Source organism: Pyrus communis, chromosome 8, assembly GCF_041283825.1.
Source record: "Pyrus communis isolate YQ-2024b chromosome 8, ASM4128382v1, whole genome shotgun sequence".
Lineage (NCBI taxonomy): Eukaryota > Viridiplantae > Streptophyta > Magnoliopsida > Rosales > Rosaceae > Pyrus > Pyrus communis.
Genome location: NC_142572.1, coordinates 22,716,316 through 22,733,496, shown reverse-complemented (window position 1 = coordinate 22,733,496; position 17,181 = coordinate 22,716,316). Strand labels below are relative to the sequence as shown.

The 17,181-nt window shown below is 39.9% G+C and overlaps 3 protein-coding genes across 4 annotated transcripts; 1 reads left to right on the top strand and 2 right to left on the bottom strand.

The window, feature by feature from the left end:
- The first annotated feature begins 1,912 nt into the window (after window positions 1-1,912).
- LOC137716715 (auxin response factor 5) lies at window positions 1,913-6,904 on the top strand. Its single transcript, XM_068456095.2, has 13 exons — window positions 1,913-2,789; window positions 2,928-3,040; window positions 3,166-3,264; window positions 3,369-3,425; window positions 3,505-3,657; window positions 3,750-3,834; window positions 3,943-4,033; window positions 4,148-4,312; window positions 4,407-4,529; window positions 4,715-4,926; window positions 5,004-6,178; window positions 6,281-6,471; window positions 6,570-6,904. Exons 1-13 carry the CDS (start codon window positions 2,705-2,707, stop codon window positions 6,709-6,711), a joined length of 2,691 nt encoding a protein of 896 aa, XP_068312196.1. The 5' UTR covers window positions 1,913-2,704; the 3' UTR covers window positions 6,712-6,904.
- A 166-nt stretch (window positions 6,905-7,070) lies between these two features.
- On the bottom strand, window positions 7,071-8,894 carry LOC137716716 (putative methyltransferase At1g29790). Its single transcript, XM_068456096.2, has one exon. It carries the CDS (start codon window positions 8,706-8,708, stop codon window positions 7,443-7,445), a length of 1,266 nt encoding a protein of 421 aa, XP_068312197.1. The 5' UTR covers window positions 8,709-8,894; the 3' UTR covers window positions 7,071-7,442.
- Window positions 8,895-10,814: 1,920 nt separating this feature from the next.
- Window positions 10,815-15,766, bottom strand: LOC137717564 (zinc finger CCCH domain-containing protein 6). Of its 2 annotated transcripts, XM_088699067.1 has the most exons (5): window positions 15,332-15,527; window positions 13,327-13,443; window positions 12,485-12,694; window positions 12,074-12,198; window positions 10,815-11,982 (listed from the first exon to the last, which is right to left on the bottom strand). In XM_088699067.1, the coding sequence occupies exons 1-5, from the start codon at window positions 15,389-15,391 to the stop codon at window positions 11,097-11,099; spliced, it is 1,398 nt and encodes a 465-aa protein (XP_088555193.1). In that variant the 5' UTR covers window positions 15,392-15,527; the 3' UTR covers window positions 10,815-11,096. The 2 variants fall into 2 exon arrangements, with proteins under 2 accessions (XP_088555193.1, XP_068313071.1); XM_068456970.2 differs by lacking the exon at window positions 13,327-13,443 and having other exon boundaries at window positions 15,332-15,766.
- Between the last annotated feature and the right edge of the window lie 1,415 nt (window positions 15,767-17,181).

Sequence of the window (17,181 nt, the reverse complement as noted above, 5' to 3'; positions counted from 1 at the left end):
TAAAAAAATAAAAAGAGAAGAGAATCCGAGTCCAATAAAACAAAGCCGCGAAATGTAAACGAGAGAAGTGTGTAACGCAGAAACGGCACCGCGACGGATCGGACAGGATTCTGACACGTGGCAGTCACATGATTGACGTGCGCCTGCCGCAGTTGATTTTTGTCATGAACGGAAGATCAGTCAAAACACCACGCAAGCTCTCAGTCATCCAAGTATCTTTTCTTCATTATTTTATTTCTTTTTTAATCCTTTTTTAATATTTAAAATAATAAAATAAAAATTAATAAATTGAGACGTAAATACAAGAAGAGAGGGGAGGTTGAGAGCTTGGAAAGTGGCAGTGGCTGGCTTACATGCAAAAAAGCACAAAAGCTAAGAGAGAGTAAGACCCTGCAAATCCACGTAATCCACGTGGTAAATTACGCCATATTTTGATATTTTTGTACGGATAATACTTATGTACTCGTTATGTGTATTGACTTTCTGATTCGGTCCAATAAAAAAATACACGTGTATTTTATTTTTAAGTCTAACAAGAATTGAAAAACATGTTCATTATTTTTTAAATCATAAAACAAGTGTTAAGAAGCTGCGGTGTTCATTCAACAATGGCAGTCGCAAAAGGTGATATTGGAAGGTGACGCCTTGTTGGTGATAGCTGTTATTCAGAATGGTGTGGATGTTAATCATTGACCTTTTGGCCATGTATTGAATGAAATACGTACGTTTTTACAACCGTTCCAGCAATGGAAGGCACAATTTGTGCCAAGAGAGGCCAATTTTGCGGCTCATTGGCTAGCCTGACATAGTTTAACATTGGAGCAGTCAGTTTCTTGGTTTGAAGAACCTCCCGTTATAATTTCAGATGTATTATTGGAGGATAAGTTGAATTCTTAATTTTATTGGTGCGGGACGCTCTTTTTTCCTTAATTCAGGTTCTTTTTCCGGGAAAGTTTTTATCGAGACCCATTGTTAACATCCTTTTCCTTTGGTTGTATTTGGTTTCATCATGAAATGAATATCATACTTGATTTCGGAAAAAGAAAAGAAAAACATCATAGGACAAAATCAAAAGGTGAGTACCCAAGTATTATAGCTCTCTTTTACTCACATATCAAAAAAAAAAAATATATATATATATTTAAAAATACTCTTATCCTTGCTTACATTGAACTCTTTCAAATTTGTGCTGGATTTTAATTGGGACATAATAGAATTTTCGTGAAGATATGGACTTACTTGTTCTCTAACAAGTGATCGATGATTTATAGTTAGCTTACGCGAAGAATTCATTCGTTACATGGTGATCAAGAGTATATTCGTGGGACTTACATATAACACTTGTAGCACACATTGTCAATTCAACTCACTGGTATAATTTGATGCGTTTCAACTTTCTCCTTTTATTGCACACTTTGCAATGTTGTTAGTGTGGCATTTTGATGACTGATATGACAATTTAAAGTTTTATCTCATTTATTGTTAAAATGTTATTTTCGTATTTAAATAGAACTTTAAATGGTTGTAATTATTAAAAAAATGTTGAAAGCAAAATTTTTATTGATTGAAATGTTAGTGCTATAAGGGTCCTTCCATTAAAATGAATTAAAAATAAATTTGTATTGATGTCAAATATGCACAGTGACATTCTACTTAGGATTTTGACATCTCCTTTGGAAATGTTTTAACGTAATGCATTCTCGTAGAGGCAATGCTATATGCACATCTATTTTTGCCTCTCACATGCTTTTCTCAATTTATGACCATCGAATCGAATGAAATGAATTAAAGATTAACAACAAAAAATTAGCAATGATGCGTAAGAAATAAAAGTATACATGTGAATAACACTTCCCCCTCTAGACCGCGCCTTTTTTTTTTTTAATATAAAAACTTACACTCTCTCTCTCTGTATAAGGAGAGATTACTGTACTGAACCAGTACTGTACTGTTTCGTGTTTTCGTGTTCATCTTGCTTTGCTCTGCTTTTTCCCCATTTCTTTATTACTTTTCTACGAAAACGCCATAGAAAAACATAAAAACATTTCTACCAGTACCATTATAATAAAATATGTATTAATATTTTTGCAGCAGAGTTTAAAGCTGCACGGAATCAAACCCTATACAGAGAAGTGTGTGCGTAGGATTGGAGCATGCAGCAAACGAAAGGAAAAACAAGAGAGAGAGTGAGGAGAGAGAGGGTCAGTAGGATTAGTGGGTTCATCGAAAGGTCGGTTTCTTTTGGAGGGTAAAAACAAGCAGTCGATTAGGAGAGAGAGAGAGAGAGAGAGAGGAGAGAGGAGAGAGAGGAGGTGCTCTCAAAAACTCAAGCTTTGGTCCGCGTGCATGGAAGAAAGAAACTGATGTGTCTTGGTTTGTGCCAAAATTAAAGCCCCACTAGTTGATAAAGAAGATCCTTGGCAGTGCCTTTGTGCAGTTTTTGTTCCTTGATTTGGGTTTCTACTCTGGACTGTCCTGTGGTGGTCCTCCTCGTCTGCTTTTGTTCCCCTCCCAACATTGGACTGGATTGGATTGGATTGGGGTGTTTGTTTTCTCGTGGGATTCTCACAAATGGGTTTCTCAATTCCTTGGAATTTCAGATGAAAAAGTGAGAGATTTCTTGATTTGGGGTTCTGGGTCTTACAGTGAACACGTTAAAGTTCAAATCTTTGGGGTAAAAAAGTGAGAAATCCGCAGAAAAAAAATGATGAGTTCGGTTGAGGAGAAGCTCAAAACTGGTTGCTTGCTTGATGAGATGAAGCTGCTGAAAGAGCTGCAGGATCACTCTGGTTTGTTTGTTCTTCCCTTTTGATTTCAAAAAGTTTAAATCTTTCAACGTACCTTTTTAATGTTTCCTTAATCAAACGGCATTATCGTTAATTGTTGTCGGAAGTTTGTTAAAGGTTGTGTCTTTGCTTTTGCTTCAGGGTCCCGGAAGGCTATAAATTCGGAGCTGTGGCACGCCTGTGCCGGCCCGCTTGTCTGTTTGCCGCAGGTTGGGAGTCTCTCGTACTACTTCCCCCAAGGACATAGCGAACAGGTTTGGATTCTTGTCCGAATATCTACAATTGAGTTCTGAATTTGTTACAGCTTCAAAGTTGATGTCTTTATGTTTGTTCCATGGTGTCCGAGGAAACTGATGAGGGTTTTGTTGTACGAATGTAGGTGGCGGTTTCGACGAAAAGAACGGCCACCTCTCAAATCCCCAACTATCCGAATCTCCCGTCTCAGTTGCTATGTCAAGTTCAAAATGTTACACTGCATGTATGTATTTTAGCAGATTGTCACTTGTTTTCTGTACACATGAGCATACTGTCAATGAAGTCTGAAAAAGAGCGATTTTTAACCGTGATTTATGTTTACGATAGGCAGACAAAGAAACCGACGAAATCTATGCGCAAATGATCCTTAAACCAGTGAATTCTGTAAGTTTGATTACTAGTGTAATCCTTAAATTTATCACATTTGTATCTTAATATGATGAACAATTTATCGTTCGATCAGGAAAAGGATGTCTTCCCGGTATCAGACTTTAGAACGAAGCCTAGCAAGCATCCATCGGAGTTTTTCTGCAAAACTTTGACTGCAAGTGACACAAGCACACATGGGGGCTTCTCCGTGCCGCGTAGGGCAGCAGAAAAGCTCTTTCCTCCGCTGGTGAGGCTTTATTTATGTCTATGCTTTTTGTAATTGGGAAACCTTAATCAGAGGTGGATGTGGATTTACAATTTGCTTGTTATGTATTCCAGGATTTCACAATGCAACCACCAACCCAAGAGCTTGTTGTCCGAGACTTGCACGACAATACCTGGACATTTCGCCACATTTATCGTGGTGAGAATGCTTATACACTCGTTTCTTGTTTTGATTTTTACATACATCTGCCAGCAATTCGTTGGATTACTTTTACTGAGTATGACCTGTTTTTGTTCACCTATGTAGGGCAGCCGAAACGACACCTTCTCACAACTGGATGGAGTGTGTTTGTTGGTGCAAAGAGGCTTAGAGCAGGCGATTCCGTTCTATTTATCAGGTACATTGGAGTTGCATCCTAAGCTTTGGTGCTATGTTTGCCAAACACTTGCATATAGTTTACGTTTGTAAGTTAAACTGTTGTCCGATCGAATATTTTTCTCACTATCACAAGGGATGAGAAGTCACAGCTCTTGATTGGTGTGAGACGAGCAAATCGTCAGCAAACGACTTTGCCATCATCAGTTTTATCTGCTGATAGCATGCACATTGGTGTCCTTGCTGCTGCTGCTCATGCTGCATCTAATCGAAGTTCATTCACTATATTCTACAATCCAAGGTTTTTATGACGCGTGATCGTATTCTTATTCATACTTCATAGGCGTTTTTCAAATTCTTTTCTTGACTGTACTACTCTTTCTACTCGACGATAGGGCATGCCCTTCAGAATTTGTCATACCTCTGGCTACATTCCAGAAGGCTGTATATGGGACACAACTCTCAATTGGCATGAGGTTTGGAATGATGTTCGAGACAGAGGAGTCGGGCAAGCGCAGGTAATGGATAAAATCGTCTGTAACTTGTTACAGAATCCAAGTACTTGTAATATTTTCAAATGTGAAATAATGCAGGTGGTTTCAATATGTTCTGCGGAATACAAGAACATCGTTATCAACATGATAATGGTGTGTTCATTACTTTAAGGGGTGACGGAGGTTAACATGTTCCTTTATCTCTGCAGATATATGGGTACGATAGTTGGTATCAGTGATTTAGATCCGCTGAGATGGCCTGGTTCGAAGTGGCGAAATCTTCAGATAGAGTGGGATGAGCCAGGGTGTTGTGATAAACAGAAAAGGGTTAGTTCATGGGAAATCGAGACTCCGGAAAGTCTCTTCATATTTCCTTCTCTGACTTCAAGTCTTAAAAGACCGATGCACTCTGGATTCTTGGGTAAGCTTACTTTCTTCTGTTTTCCAGCAGGCAACTTTGTTACAGGTTTTTCTTACAACTGTTTCTCGCGCTAACAGGAGCAGAAACTGAGTGGGGAAATATGATCAAAAGACCTTTCATCCGGGTTCCTGAGATTGGAAACGGGAACTCTTTTCCATACCCGATTTCAAATCTATGTTCAGAACAACTAGTCAATATGCTAATGAAACCTCAACTTGCTAATCATGCCGGAACATTAGCTGCTCTATGGCGGGAATCGGCTTCTAATGCAGATTCAGTAGTAGATATGAAGGCCATGCATGCCAAAATCAACCAAAAGAATCCAGCTGATGGCGTAAACGCAAATGCACCATCTCATGAAATTCCACCAGGAAAGTTGAACACGGCAGCTAAGTTTGGAAGCCAAACACCAGTTGGAAACGGCATCGAGAAGATGAAATTAGAACCTGAATTTTCCGCGGATCAGTTAAGCCAGTTGAATTATGTGGGACATGGCATTGACGATAAATTAGCTACTGGGTTTGCGAGTCCTTATAACCTTGTTAACCAGCTGACATTTGCCAACCAAAACCAAGATGCAGCGCAACTACAAACTAGCCCGCGGCCTATGCAGCCGCCTTTGGAATCACTGCTCTACCACTCACAAACGGATCTACCTCATTCGGATTTCAACGGCATGAACAGTTCACTCCCATTCCTAGACAATGATGAATGCATGTTCTACTCGCCTTGCCAACCCTTTTCCGGGGCATTGAGATCACCGGGGCCTTTGTCTGCATTTGGTTTACCAGATTCTTCAGCTGTTTTAACTGAAGCAAATTCCTCCCTAACTTCAATCGGTCAGGACATGTGGGATAATACCATCATTAATTCAAGCAGCCTGAGAGATTTGTCCGATGAGAGCAACAATCAAAGTGGGATCTATGGCTGTCCTAGCGTTGATGTTGGTAGCGGCTTAAGTACTGTCGTCGACCCTTCTGTTTCAAGCACTATACTCAATGACTTTTCTACGCTGAAGAACGCCAACTTCCAGAATTCTTCAGATTGCTTGGTCAGAAACTTGAGCTCAAGCCAGGATCTTCAGTCGCAGATTACCTCGGCAAGCCTAGGAGACTCTCAGGCTTTCTCCAGGCAAGACCTGGCAGACACCTCCGGCGGTACATCCTCAAGCAATGTAGATCTCGATGAGAGCAGTCTACTGCAGAACAGTTCGTGGCATAAAGTGGTTGTGCCCGTGCGAACCTACACCAAGGTATGGAGTTTTATCGAATTGAATCCTTATTATAATGATTTTGACAAGGTTTGTAAACATCTCACATTAGCTTAGAGTGATGAATTTGGTTATGGCTGACAGGTTCAAAAGACGGGATCCGTTGGGAGGTCAATCGACGTTACGAATTTCAAAAACTACGAAGAACTATGCTCTGCAATTGAATGCATGTTTGGACTGAAAGGGCTGCTAAACGATCCAAGAGGTTCAGGGTGGAAATTGGTTTATGTGGATTATGAGAACGACGTTCTACTTGTCGGGGATGATCCTTGGGAGTAAGCAAACCAAAACTTTTGCCATAAATTTGTGTTGAAATGTTATACCGGTACTTCGATTCATCTCTGATCGCTCTCATTTGTTAATAATTTTGCAGGGAATTCGTTGGTTGTGTTCGCTGCATCAGAATCCTTTCGCCTACGGAAGTTCAGCAGATGAGTGAAGAGGGCATGAAGCTTCTGAACAGCGCTGCGATGCAAGGGATGAACGGCACCATGTCCGAAGGTGGGCGTCCTTAAAATGGCCGCCACTGCAGCTACAACCGCACACAATGGCCCGGACAGGTTGCACGTTAGGGCTTGTAACTAGGATGCACTGCTAGGCCAGTTGATGTGGGTGCTAAAGTACTTTAGCTTTTGTGTGTTTAGGTGAGGTTTGATGTACTAATGACTTGACATCAATTAGCAGGACCTGAAAGATAATACTTTTTAACTCGTGTTTCGTAAGATTTATATATCCTCTGCTAAACACGAACAAGTTTTACCTGCCGAAGCATTGATCTAACCATCGAACGAGTTTATCTACTGGACTAGATAATGTATTATTCGAGTTTTTAGTAAGAAAGCCAGATCAAAGAAGATTCGGAAGTGGATGCAGATTTGAATGGTAAAATACATCAAATATCGGATGCTATAATACAACATCAACCAAGCCTTAACCCCGCGAGGTCGGCTGTATAAATCATAGAGCGTGCAGTAATACATGATAATACACCATATTCTTTCACTTCCTAACAATTCATCGTCATAGAACAGCACCTATTACTCCCCTCAAGCACAAAATAACAGATACAAATACCTTGTAAATTACAGAACAGATTCCATTTGCTACCGCCAGCTCTTATTGCGATGTTCAAGGAATTTCACAAGGTTGTTAAACGAATGAACCCGCGCAAATTCGTGCGGGGAAGCAGATAGAACATCAAATTTTGGTTTACCTAATGCAGTGTCGTGCGAGAAGTACCTGATCATCAGACTCTAACCGGTTTCTGCAAAACGGCAGACAAATAAATCTCCAATTTGCCTGACCCTGCTGTATCTGCCTTCTCCCCGACGACCCATTTGAGTTTTTTATATCCAAACCGCTCGATCAACCTGGTTAAATCTCTCTTCTTTTCATCATCCGAGCAATAAAAGTTGTCCAGCCAAAACAAACCTCCCGCCCTCAAAATGCGGTCGATATCAAACATCAAGAACTCGAACTTTTCCGGTTTTCCTCCAACATCCAATCCACTGGCGGCATGGACCAAATCGAACACATTATCATGGAAAGGAAACGTGTGATCTAAGCTCAAAAACAGAGGGAAAAGCCCTCTTGCAGCTATGAATTCGTTAAACGGGGCTTCGATATTCAGAGTGTTGGTGATCACAGTCACGTTCCTCTCTGCCATTCTAGCAGCGAAGGTGCCAGACCCACCTCCAATATCAAACCCTATTCTGATTCCTCCACTCCCCAAAGCTAAAACATCATCAATGAGGAAATCATTCTTGCTCCTAGCCTTGACAAATCTCTCGTTTTCGGACCCGTTAACCAAATCGAAACAACCAACGCAATCCTTACTCAATTTCTTAGCATTCAAGCATTCAAATTTCTTGCATCCAAGGCCGCTCCAACTCACAATCTTATCACTAACAGGTTTCCAAAGCGAAATCGGAAAAGGGTCTAAACCCACCTTAGGAACCGTCTTGGCAAAGCACCTCCGTCGCGGCAGAGGCTCGCATCCGCGCAGAATCAGCTTCTGGGCAAGGCTCCAATCGTCGGGACAAGGCCCGGAGACCTTGTAGTTCATGTACTCTGACAGCAAGCCGGCGGATTTCTCACAGGAATGGCCGACGGAAGCCACCATTTCCGTGATCCCGGTTTTCGAATCTTTGCCGAGAGGGAGCTGGTGGTGCTGGAGGAAGACTTTGAGCTCGTTTGCGATGTTGGGATTAGAAAGATCGATGCTTTCGTAGCCGAGGAGCTCCTTTTCCATCTGGGCAAGCTTCTTTTGCGACGAATCAATCTCACGGAGGATCAGAGCGACCTGCTCGGAGATGAGGGAGATGTTCTTCTGGGTGTGGTGGAGGAGATGGTATGTTTGGTGGTCTTTCGGGGAGTATGTGAAGGCGTAGAGCGCGAAGAGGTTGGTGGTGATGACGGAAAACAGCATGAGGAGGTTGACGGCAGAGGAACAGAGCGATGCTCTTCGGAATCTGGCGCTTCCGTCGCCGATCTTGAGAGAAACAGAGCCCATCTTGGCGGTGGGAGTGAGTGAGACTTGTGGAGTGATTTGATTGAACAAGTGGAGAGAGAGAGAGGACACTCAGTCAGTGGGGGTGGTCGAGAGTAGGATTGTTAAGTGAGATCAGAGAGTGATTTGTGAATTTAAAAGACAGTAAATTGTTGTCGGCTGCGATTGCAATGATTCCAGAACTAGTTTGGTATTAGGATGATTCTGAAAAAAATGGCTATAAAAAAGCTACTTTTTTTTATGTTTGGTAAACATTTAACTTTAGCTTTTTTTAACAGTTTTAGGTGAAAAAAAGCCAAAAACACAAAGCTGCAAAACCCAACTTTGAAAAACCAGTTTTTTTCCACATCTGTTTTACATAAAAGTTTATCAAAACACTATAATACTGCTTTTTTTTTTTCAAAAGCACTTTTACAAAAAAATTTACCAAACACTCTGCTGCTTATTCTCACAGCACAGCAGAAGCAGTTTTTTTTCAAAGTACTGCAATACCAAACCAGCCCCAAGTCTGTTGTCCCATTTTGTGGGTCTCGTTTGTGTCTTTTTGCTAATATTTCGACACACGTTTTTTTCAGTTTTATTTTTTTCTTGTCAAATGACAGATTTTATTAAATTATCTAGTAACAGAGTTTGAATTCATACCGTCATGTAATGACTCAACATTTTTTTACCATTGTGCTAAAGAAACATTTGTTTTTGAGACACGTTTTCTAACTTAAGTTAATGATTACGTTGTTAACTTTTTTTATTTAACATTTAAAAATTTTAAAAATATCTGAAACCCGGTATTCAATGCGCCTGAGGGAGTACACAGGACGAAAGGAACCAAACAATCGTAAACCATCAAGACGCACATTCTCATGCTCGTCGCATCATACGTCTTCGATGACACAGATTTTGTTAAAGTGGAAGAGTGTATCGAGTGTATCGAGTGTTTTGTGCAATTGTTTACTACTAAAGTTTAAAGGAAAATTTTGTATGATGAAAATTTTTGTCTTCTTCTTCTTTGATAAAATTGCACATATAAAACAATCAACACCTTTGGTCAAGGCCAAGTGCCTCAAGTGTCCACGATGAATGGAGGGTGCTTTGGCTGAAGAACCTTCGATGCCAAAGTTAGAATTTAGAGAGAAAAATGTTTGGAGAGTTTTTAGGAGTTTTGCAAGAGTGTGGAACTCCTCTTTCAAAGAAAATGGAGTCTTATTTATAGAGTATGGCTGGCCCTCTTTGGAAGAGAGAGTGGCCAGCCCTTCGATGTTTTTTGGGTGGTGTAATGGTGATTAATTTGTGATTAATAGATTAATTAGGAATTAATCTATTAATTAGCCTAATTAATTTAATTTGTATAGAAGGTTTTGAAGGTTATGGAATGATTTCCTTGTAGAGGATATGGAGTAAAGATGGATGAGATAAATTTGCACTTATTACCTATTTTGGGCACTCTTGACTCAGTTGATGAATGATTCTCCACTGCTCGCGTGTAGGAAACCCTGTGTGTCTCGAGGGTAATTTTGTCCTCTTCACCTAAAAATCCACGTGTTGCCTTTTGATTATTTTTGGCTGCACAATGACAATAAGGTCAATGATACTTTATGGCACGTAATGTTGGGTGGTCAAAAAGCAACATATGCAAAAAATGAGGTAGCAAGATGGGATGTTCTGTTGGATATGTGGGCACACAAGAGAAGATAGAATTAAGAACGAGGATATACGGGTTAAGAAGGAGTGGCTACAAATGAAGATAAAATGAGAGAAAATCGGTTGAGATGGTTTGGACACGTGAACTAAACATCTATAGATGCTTCAGTTAGAAAATATGACTGTGAAAAGAGGCTCAAGGCAAACGGGGTAGAGGAAGACTTTGAAAGAGACTATAAGAAAAGATATGGAGTATTTGAAGCTAAAGAAAGACTCTGCGCAAAACCGTGTGCAATGACGTTCTAAGATTCATATAACCGACCACACTTGCTAGAATAGAACTTGGTTGTTGGAGGGGTTGTGGTAGGAGTGCAAGTTGGAGTGGAAACTACAATTTTGACTCAATACACATCCACTTGGAACACAAATATTTCAATTCCGACCATTCTGAAGAAGAAAACAGATTGAACATAAACCGAAATGTATACGGAGATTTAGAAATTTCTATATATTCTGCAAAAAAATTTGGCCACAACTGACACAGCAAGTGTGAAGTTACGTTGAACACATGTACATGCAGAAAGAAGTTGCCGCAATTGATCATGACATGTAGGCTTCCATGGGGGGAAACTCTTAGGGTGAGTATAACAACAAACTAAACAAATGTTGGCAAAATCTAGCTCAAAGGCAATTTTGAGCCACACTAGGAGGCTCCCCAATTGAAAGATGTACATGCAGGTAGTAGTAGCTACATTAACTGCTGATCTCCCTATCCATTTTCATTCTCTTTGCCTTGTGCACCTCCGGCACACTACTACCTCGTGGCTGGAACGATGCATCATGCTGGAACGTGCAATTTGCTCCTTTGTTGCATCCCCTTGAACTGTTGAAGAATATGCAAGGCTTCATATTCTTGGGTTTTGAATCTCTTGATTTGTAGTTATTATTAGATTCTTGGTTTACCACTGAATGGTCGCTGTGTCGGTTACCAAATGGTGGAAAGTTGTCATGCCGGTCTCCTCCATGTTGTTGAATCAAGCTTTTATAATAGTTGATGTCCTTTGCTGGTGGGGGTGGTCCAACAGAAGGCGAAGAATGAACTGGAATTCCTGCAGGCGGAGGTGGTCGTGCATCAGGAATATGTCCCATATTTGGTTGAGGATAGAAATGTCCACTTGATGAAGGTGTGTTGATTTCTGTCCTGATCATGTGAGATGGATCTGATATGCCCATTGGCGGTGGCCTTGTCATTGGTTGTGGATCTGTAACCAATTGCTCAATCATTTTCGGGTTGCTGAGAATCTTAATGAGCAACTCATGGTCAATCATATTTCCGTGCTCGTTGCTATTCACAATTGCACCAAGGGCAGCAGCTACAACATCAGGTTCTGCTGCAATAGGCATTCCAAGTGTTGCAGCCTTAATGTGGTTTCCATTGTTAGGAATATTGTTTTGAGACGGAACCAAAATTCCCTGAACGGATAGAAAGGGCTGCGAGCTTGTGGAATTGTTAAACGGTACCACGGATTCAGATGATGTTTCAACACTGGCATCTTCGTCTTCAATGGGGGTAATAGGTATGATAAGAGGTTGCCCACCAGTATGACTAGAGTCTTCAACATCTGCCAAAACAGAGGGGCTGCGCACAGAAAAAAAAAAAAAACTGTTCAGTTCATGGGTGTGTGAAACCTTTAAGACCAAAATTGTAGAAAGCAAAGTAGGTGACGAACTTTAAAGGAATGGCAGATGGCCGTGGATAAACTGCTTCCAGTACTCGTATCTCTCTCTGATTTTGAATCTCCACCTCTTTGCTTTCTTCCCCAGAAACCACTTGCCAAGTGGAGTTCAGCACAACCTGTGAAAAATTAGTATAATTCAAAAAAATGTTGTTAACTAATATTTCATACTGAAACAGTTTCATATATATATATATATATATATATATATAGGGAAGTGTTATTGGCACTCCAAAAATCTCATTCTACACTCCTCACAAAGTGTATTTTTCTTTCCTAATATAGAAAGTTTGCAGTGTAGAATGAGATTTTTGGAGTGCTAATAACAATTCCCTATATATATATATGTATATAAACAAGGTATATTGGACAAGATTAAAATCTCAAGCCAAAGGTTTACTTTACCTTAGGAGGGCATCTCCATTTGATTAGAAGAATTTGAGACAAGTCAACCTGAGGCTGATTTGCCGGATGCGGTCCCTCAAACCCAGGGGGTAGAGTGTCATCTGAGCCTGTTCCAGATGAATGTGACGGCCAAGATGCCTTGGCTTGGAGGTGATCTTGAGTGCTCAGCCCAATCTGTGAAGGAGATTCCTCCAAGAGAAACAGCTTTACCTGTTTAACAGAGAAGCATCAGTACAATAACCATTTACACTAACATTAATAATCAACATCGTCGATCATCATTTTCCACAAACTTCTTCAGAATGCTGAGCTCACAGGGAAACTTCAGAAATCTTTGGCATAAGTTCTCCTTTAAATTATAACAGGATTGAAATCTTAAAGCAAATTATGAAAATTGAAGTGAAAATGAAAAATGCACAGATAAAAGAAATAAAGATCACAGAAAAATCAATTAAACTATACTAGAGATACCGTGAATGCATATCAGTGCATTCAAACCTCCCATGCCCATCTCCACCCAGTCCCTTGTAGTAAGTTTATCAAAGATTGTACTGGACATATCAATTCGTATATAACTCAACAAAAATCAGATTTCGCATGGAGGACTTTGCTAAACTAAGATAGGGCAATGAACTAGACAACCCACTTCTTAAAACCAACTTATTTCGACCAACACTAATATGAGAAAGTTCAAACAATAATCAAACAGAGTCTTATGATATGAGGTTGAACCCAGAACGCAAAACCCAAACTAGCACCAAGTGTTGCTCTCGATCTCTAACCACACTGCCACAAAATAAAAAATACAAAAGATGCATCGCTTATCACACTCTGGGAGGTGCCCATCCAAGACCCCAACGACCTTTAGCTTTGCATGCCCCAGCAGATAATGTGGAAGTTATCTTAAGTATTTGGCCCTCCCAAGTTGGAAGCGGCTCAAGTCTTGGGCTTATTCTCCTCTTCAAACAAAAAGAAAAGGAACAACTTTAGAAAGAAAAAAACAATGCAAACACTTCTGAGTTGCTTAACTTCATGCTTATGCAATGACACAGTAAATTCTTGTAACAGTAGAACCCAAGAAATTTTGAATAGAAGTCCCCTAGTGATTCAACCTTTCTCAAACAAAAGAACCTTTACATAATTTGCCATGACAAATTATCACAGAAAGACTATTAACGATTCATGAACACAACTACAGCAGACAACCAAAGGTAATCAATTCAAAAAGATAAATGCAGAAGTGGTCACTGTATTCTAAATTTCTAATGCATGCCGATCAAAAAACCTTGACAAAAAGTATGGAATGGGATACTCACAAGAAACTCAAGTTTTTGGCCCTTTTACTGATGGTTTTAGAACAAAATTCATCCACCAATCCAAATAAAGCTATTCAATGAATGCAGCAGCAATGAAGTACACATCATAACCAGGTTTACGATAATGATTATTGCATCAATCTTCATCTAACATTATGAAACTACAATTACCTCGCTATTCTGTTGTTCTTGTAGAACCTTTTTCAGCAGGAAATTAGAACACTTCTCTATTGAAAAGTCGGTTGCAAAAGACCATAAACTTATAGTTCCTCAAAAATATCTAACTTGCATATATTTCTTATATCACCTTTTATTCCCTGCATGGCCAGTTATCAATTAACATTCTCAAAGTCGCTCCAAATTTAATGAAAACTACGTCAACAACTAGTTTGTGATTTTCTCATTCTTTTACGTGTATATTCCTTTTAAACCTCATTGCACATTCTCTTCTTTTAAAATTATATTGGAGAAAGGGCCACCACCTTACGAATTCTTCAGAAAAAGTTTCACAATTAGGCTTTTATAGATAAGAATAATCTCACCTTCTTCTTCATAAGTTGCTAATATTTCAAAACTTCAAGCCACTTTTTTCTCAAAGAATGATGGATAGTTGCAATAATCTAGATATGGACCTGGTGTTCAATGTTCATTCTCCCCCTAAAGATCGTTAAGCAATCCTATGGTTGTTCTTAACATTGTTCCAATCGATTAATTCATCAACACAGCACCAAGTTAAAGACATAAACTTCAAACCTCACCTTTTCAAAATTGACAACTTTACGGAAAGACGGAAAGTAGATCAGGCTACAAGGGCTAACCTTGTTTCATCACTTCATAATCTGATTTTCACTAATACACTCATAAAGCTTCAAAATAAGCATAAACCAATTCATAATGAAACCTGGGACTGTATGAGCTACAGATGCTACATATTCCAAAATTAAGTCTTAATGGAAACTCTACGAAAGTTCATATTGATTGGCTTCTGATTTCCGAACGCAAAATTATTTAAGAGCTCAACAAATAAGCTGAATGAGCTGCAAAGGATACAAACTCCAGCATTAAGCCTTAAAGGAAAATCAGGGCCGGTCCATATTGATTGGCTTCTGATTTCTGAACAAAATTATTTCTTACCACTAGAACTTATTCAGCATTTGCACCAGTTCGCATATAATTTCGGAAAAAGGGCTCTCTTTCTCCACCTTCCTTTGTCATATGACACTGACAGATTTTTCAAACATTCAATGCAATTCGACAGAATATCACTTCAAACAAACGATACGATTACCAAAAGAGGAGAACTTTATCAAACATTTTCTAACAATTCATCTACTCAAATGATACAATGTACTCCAGAAACAATATATAACAACACCACAACAAACAAATATATATAACCCCAAATCAAACCAGCAAAATCCATAGAAGTTCAGAAAGCTGATTATTTCGGGTTCATTTCGCATTCAACGAACAGAAACTACTTAATCGATCATTATCATCAGATTTGGTCACTGAAAAATGCAATCTTTACCTGACAAAGGTTAACATCTGAAGCCCAAGAAACCCTTTTCGAATTCTTCAATCCCCGCATGTTAAACAAAATCCCAAGAACCCTTCTTTTCCAGCTTCAATTCCCAGTTTTAGTCACGGTTTCAAATTCAACTCATCAATTTCGGGTCCCAATCGAAATCTAAAAACGCTACTGCTCTCAGATTCCGAACCCTAGTTCCTACTGCGTCGTCGGCGTAAAAAATCCCTCTTTTTATAACCCTAATTGTACAGATTTTACGCGATCCAATTGCAGAGAGACTCTCTGTGTGTCGCGAAACGGCGATCGCAATCGCTGCGGTTCATCAGACGAAATGAAACCCTACAAAATCAAATTCCTCTGGTTTTTGGGCTTCGGCGTTTTTCCTCCTCCTCTTTTTATTATCCTTTTTTTTCTTTTTCTTTTTTATTGTCATTTAAATGAGCGCGTGGAGTGACGGATATTTTTGCCTGTTGCGAAGATGCCTATCACGCGCTGGTAATGCGAAGCGGGGTTTTTTCGGTTAACTTGCTTTCGGGTGGGCTAGGATCAGGATCCTCTCCCGTTCTTTGTACGGGATCCTCATGACTAACAAGTGTGGGCCGTTGGATGAAAATCTAACGGTTATAATTATTATAATTTTAAAGGAACTTCTTGTTTGTAGCCGTTGTATTTTCATCCAACAGCCCAAAAAAAATTGTGCTTTGTATAAAAATAATAAGGTTTTACTATGTTTCGATGTATAGTAGGCACCAAACAACAATCTCGACATATACACAAGTCTACACAATTTTTTTTTTTTTTTTTTTTTTTTTTAACATTGGCCTGATATTCTAAGCTTGGCAAAACAATATGTACCAAAAGATAGATAAAAGTCCAACACTTACAAGATTGGAGTGCGGTCATGTGGTTTTGTTTATATGTTATAATATGAGCGAATATATTAATAAAATGGTACGAACGTCGAGAGATTTATGATGTTGCTGCCTTCATTGTGTTGGTTACTGATTTGTAGATCGTTTTCTCACCATTCAGGTATGAATATACAACTATGAACAAGTTTTATCTTTATTACATAATAGATTGTCGATATGTCATCGATAACATGTTCATACCATTATAAACAACAAAACATATTGACATATATAACCCTAAATCCAAGACACATATCGATACGTTATCGACAGTTTCGTCACACGCATGCATTGCATTCGCTTTTGGAGTACAACGGAGCGATTACGGCACAACGAAAGCTTCGCCTCTTCCGAACAATCGGGGTTCACCTTCTTGGCATGCAGGATCACCGGCGTCAAAACGGCGCCACTGGGCGGCCGCGGGGACCCTATTCGGCAGCTGCTTTGCGTATACTTGCACGTCCAACGTGATTCTCCAAGAAGGCTGGGACAGATGGGAGACTAGCACCCAACAACTTCAGTCATGTTTACTACGGGGAACACAAATGCTATGGACCGGGAGACGAGACATCACAGAGAGTTCAATGGTCACAAAGCCTTACAAAATAATAAGTTACGCCCTTATTTGCTCAAGCGAGTGCCCTTCGATCCGAAAGCTGGCAAGGTCGTCGGCCTCTCCTTCATCCTTACGGAGCAGGACAAGGAAGTCTGGACGGTAAGAACAAGATCGACAGACAAGCGGAGGCTCCCAGCCCCGTCGGAGAGGAACGGAGTGGAGCGTGGGGTGTCGATCAGCGGGAGTGGAGTAGAGGGTATGTCGAGCAGCGGGAGTCGGGCGTCTACGCCTCCCAGGATTTTTCTCTCTTTCTTTTGGTTACAAAAAGAATTTCGCATACTAAAAATCAATTAGAACATGACAAGTGACTACTTCGATCAGTT

What these genes read in the sequence shown, in the direction of transcription:
- LOC137717564 (XM_088699067.1), bottom strand. Translation starts at nt 15,391, where the DNA reads ATGCGGGGATTGAAGAATTCGAAAAGGGTTTCTTGGGCTTCAGATGTT. An exon ending in CAGATGTTAACCTTTGTCAG is followed by an intron (nt 13,444 to 15,331) that starts GTAAAGATTGCA and finishes TTTTGTTTGAAG; the next exon opens with AGGAGAATAAGCCCAAGACT. An exon ending in GTCGTTGGGGTCTTGGATGG is followed by an intron (nt 12,695 to 13,326) that starts GCACCTCCCAGA and finishes TCTGTTAAACAG; the next exon opens with GTAAAGCTGTTTCTCTTGGA.
- LOC137716715 (XM_068456095.2), top strand. Translation starts at nt 2,705, where the DNA reads ATGATGAGTTCGGTTGAGGAGAAGCTCAAAACTGGTTGCTTGCTTGAT. An exon ending in GAGGAGTCGGGCAAGCGCAG is followed by an intron (nt 4,530 to 4,714) that starts GTAATGGATAAA and finishes TTATCTCTGCAG; the next exon opens with ATATATGGGTACGATAGTTG. An exon ending in GATGCACTCTGGATTCTTGG is followed by an intron (nt 4,927 to 5,003) that starts GTAAGCTTACTT and finishes TCGCGCTAACAG; the next exon opens with GAGCAGAAACTGAGTGGGGA.
- LOC137716716 (XM_068456096.2), bottom strand. Translation starts at nt 8,708, where the DNA reads ATGGGCTCTGTTTCTCTCAAGATCGGCGACGGAAGCGCCAGATTCCGA.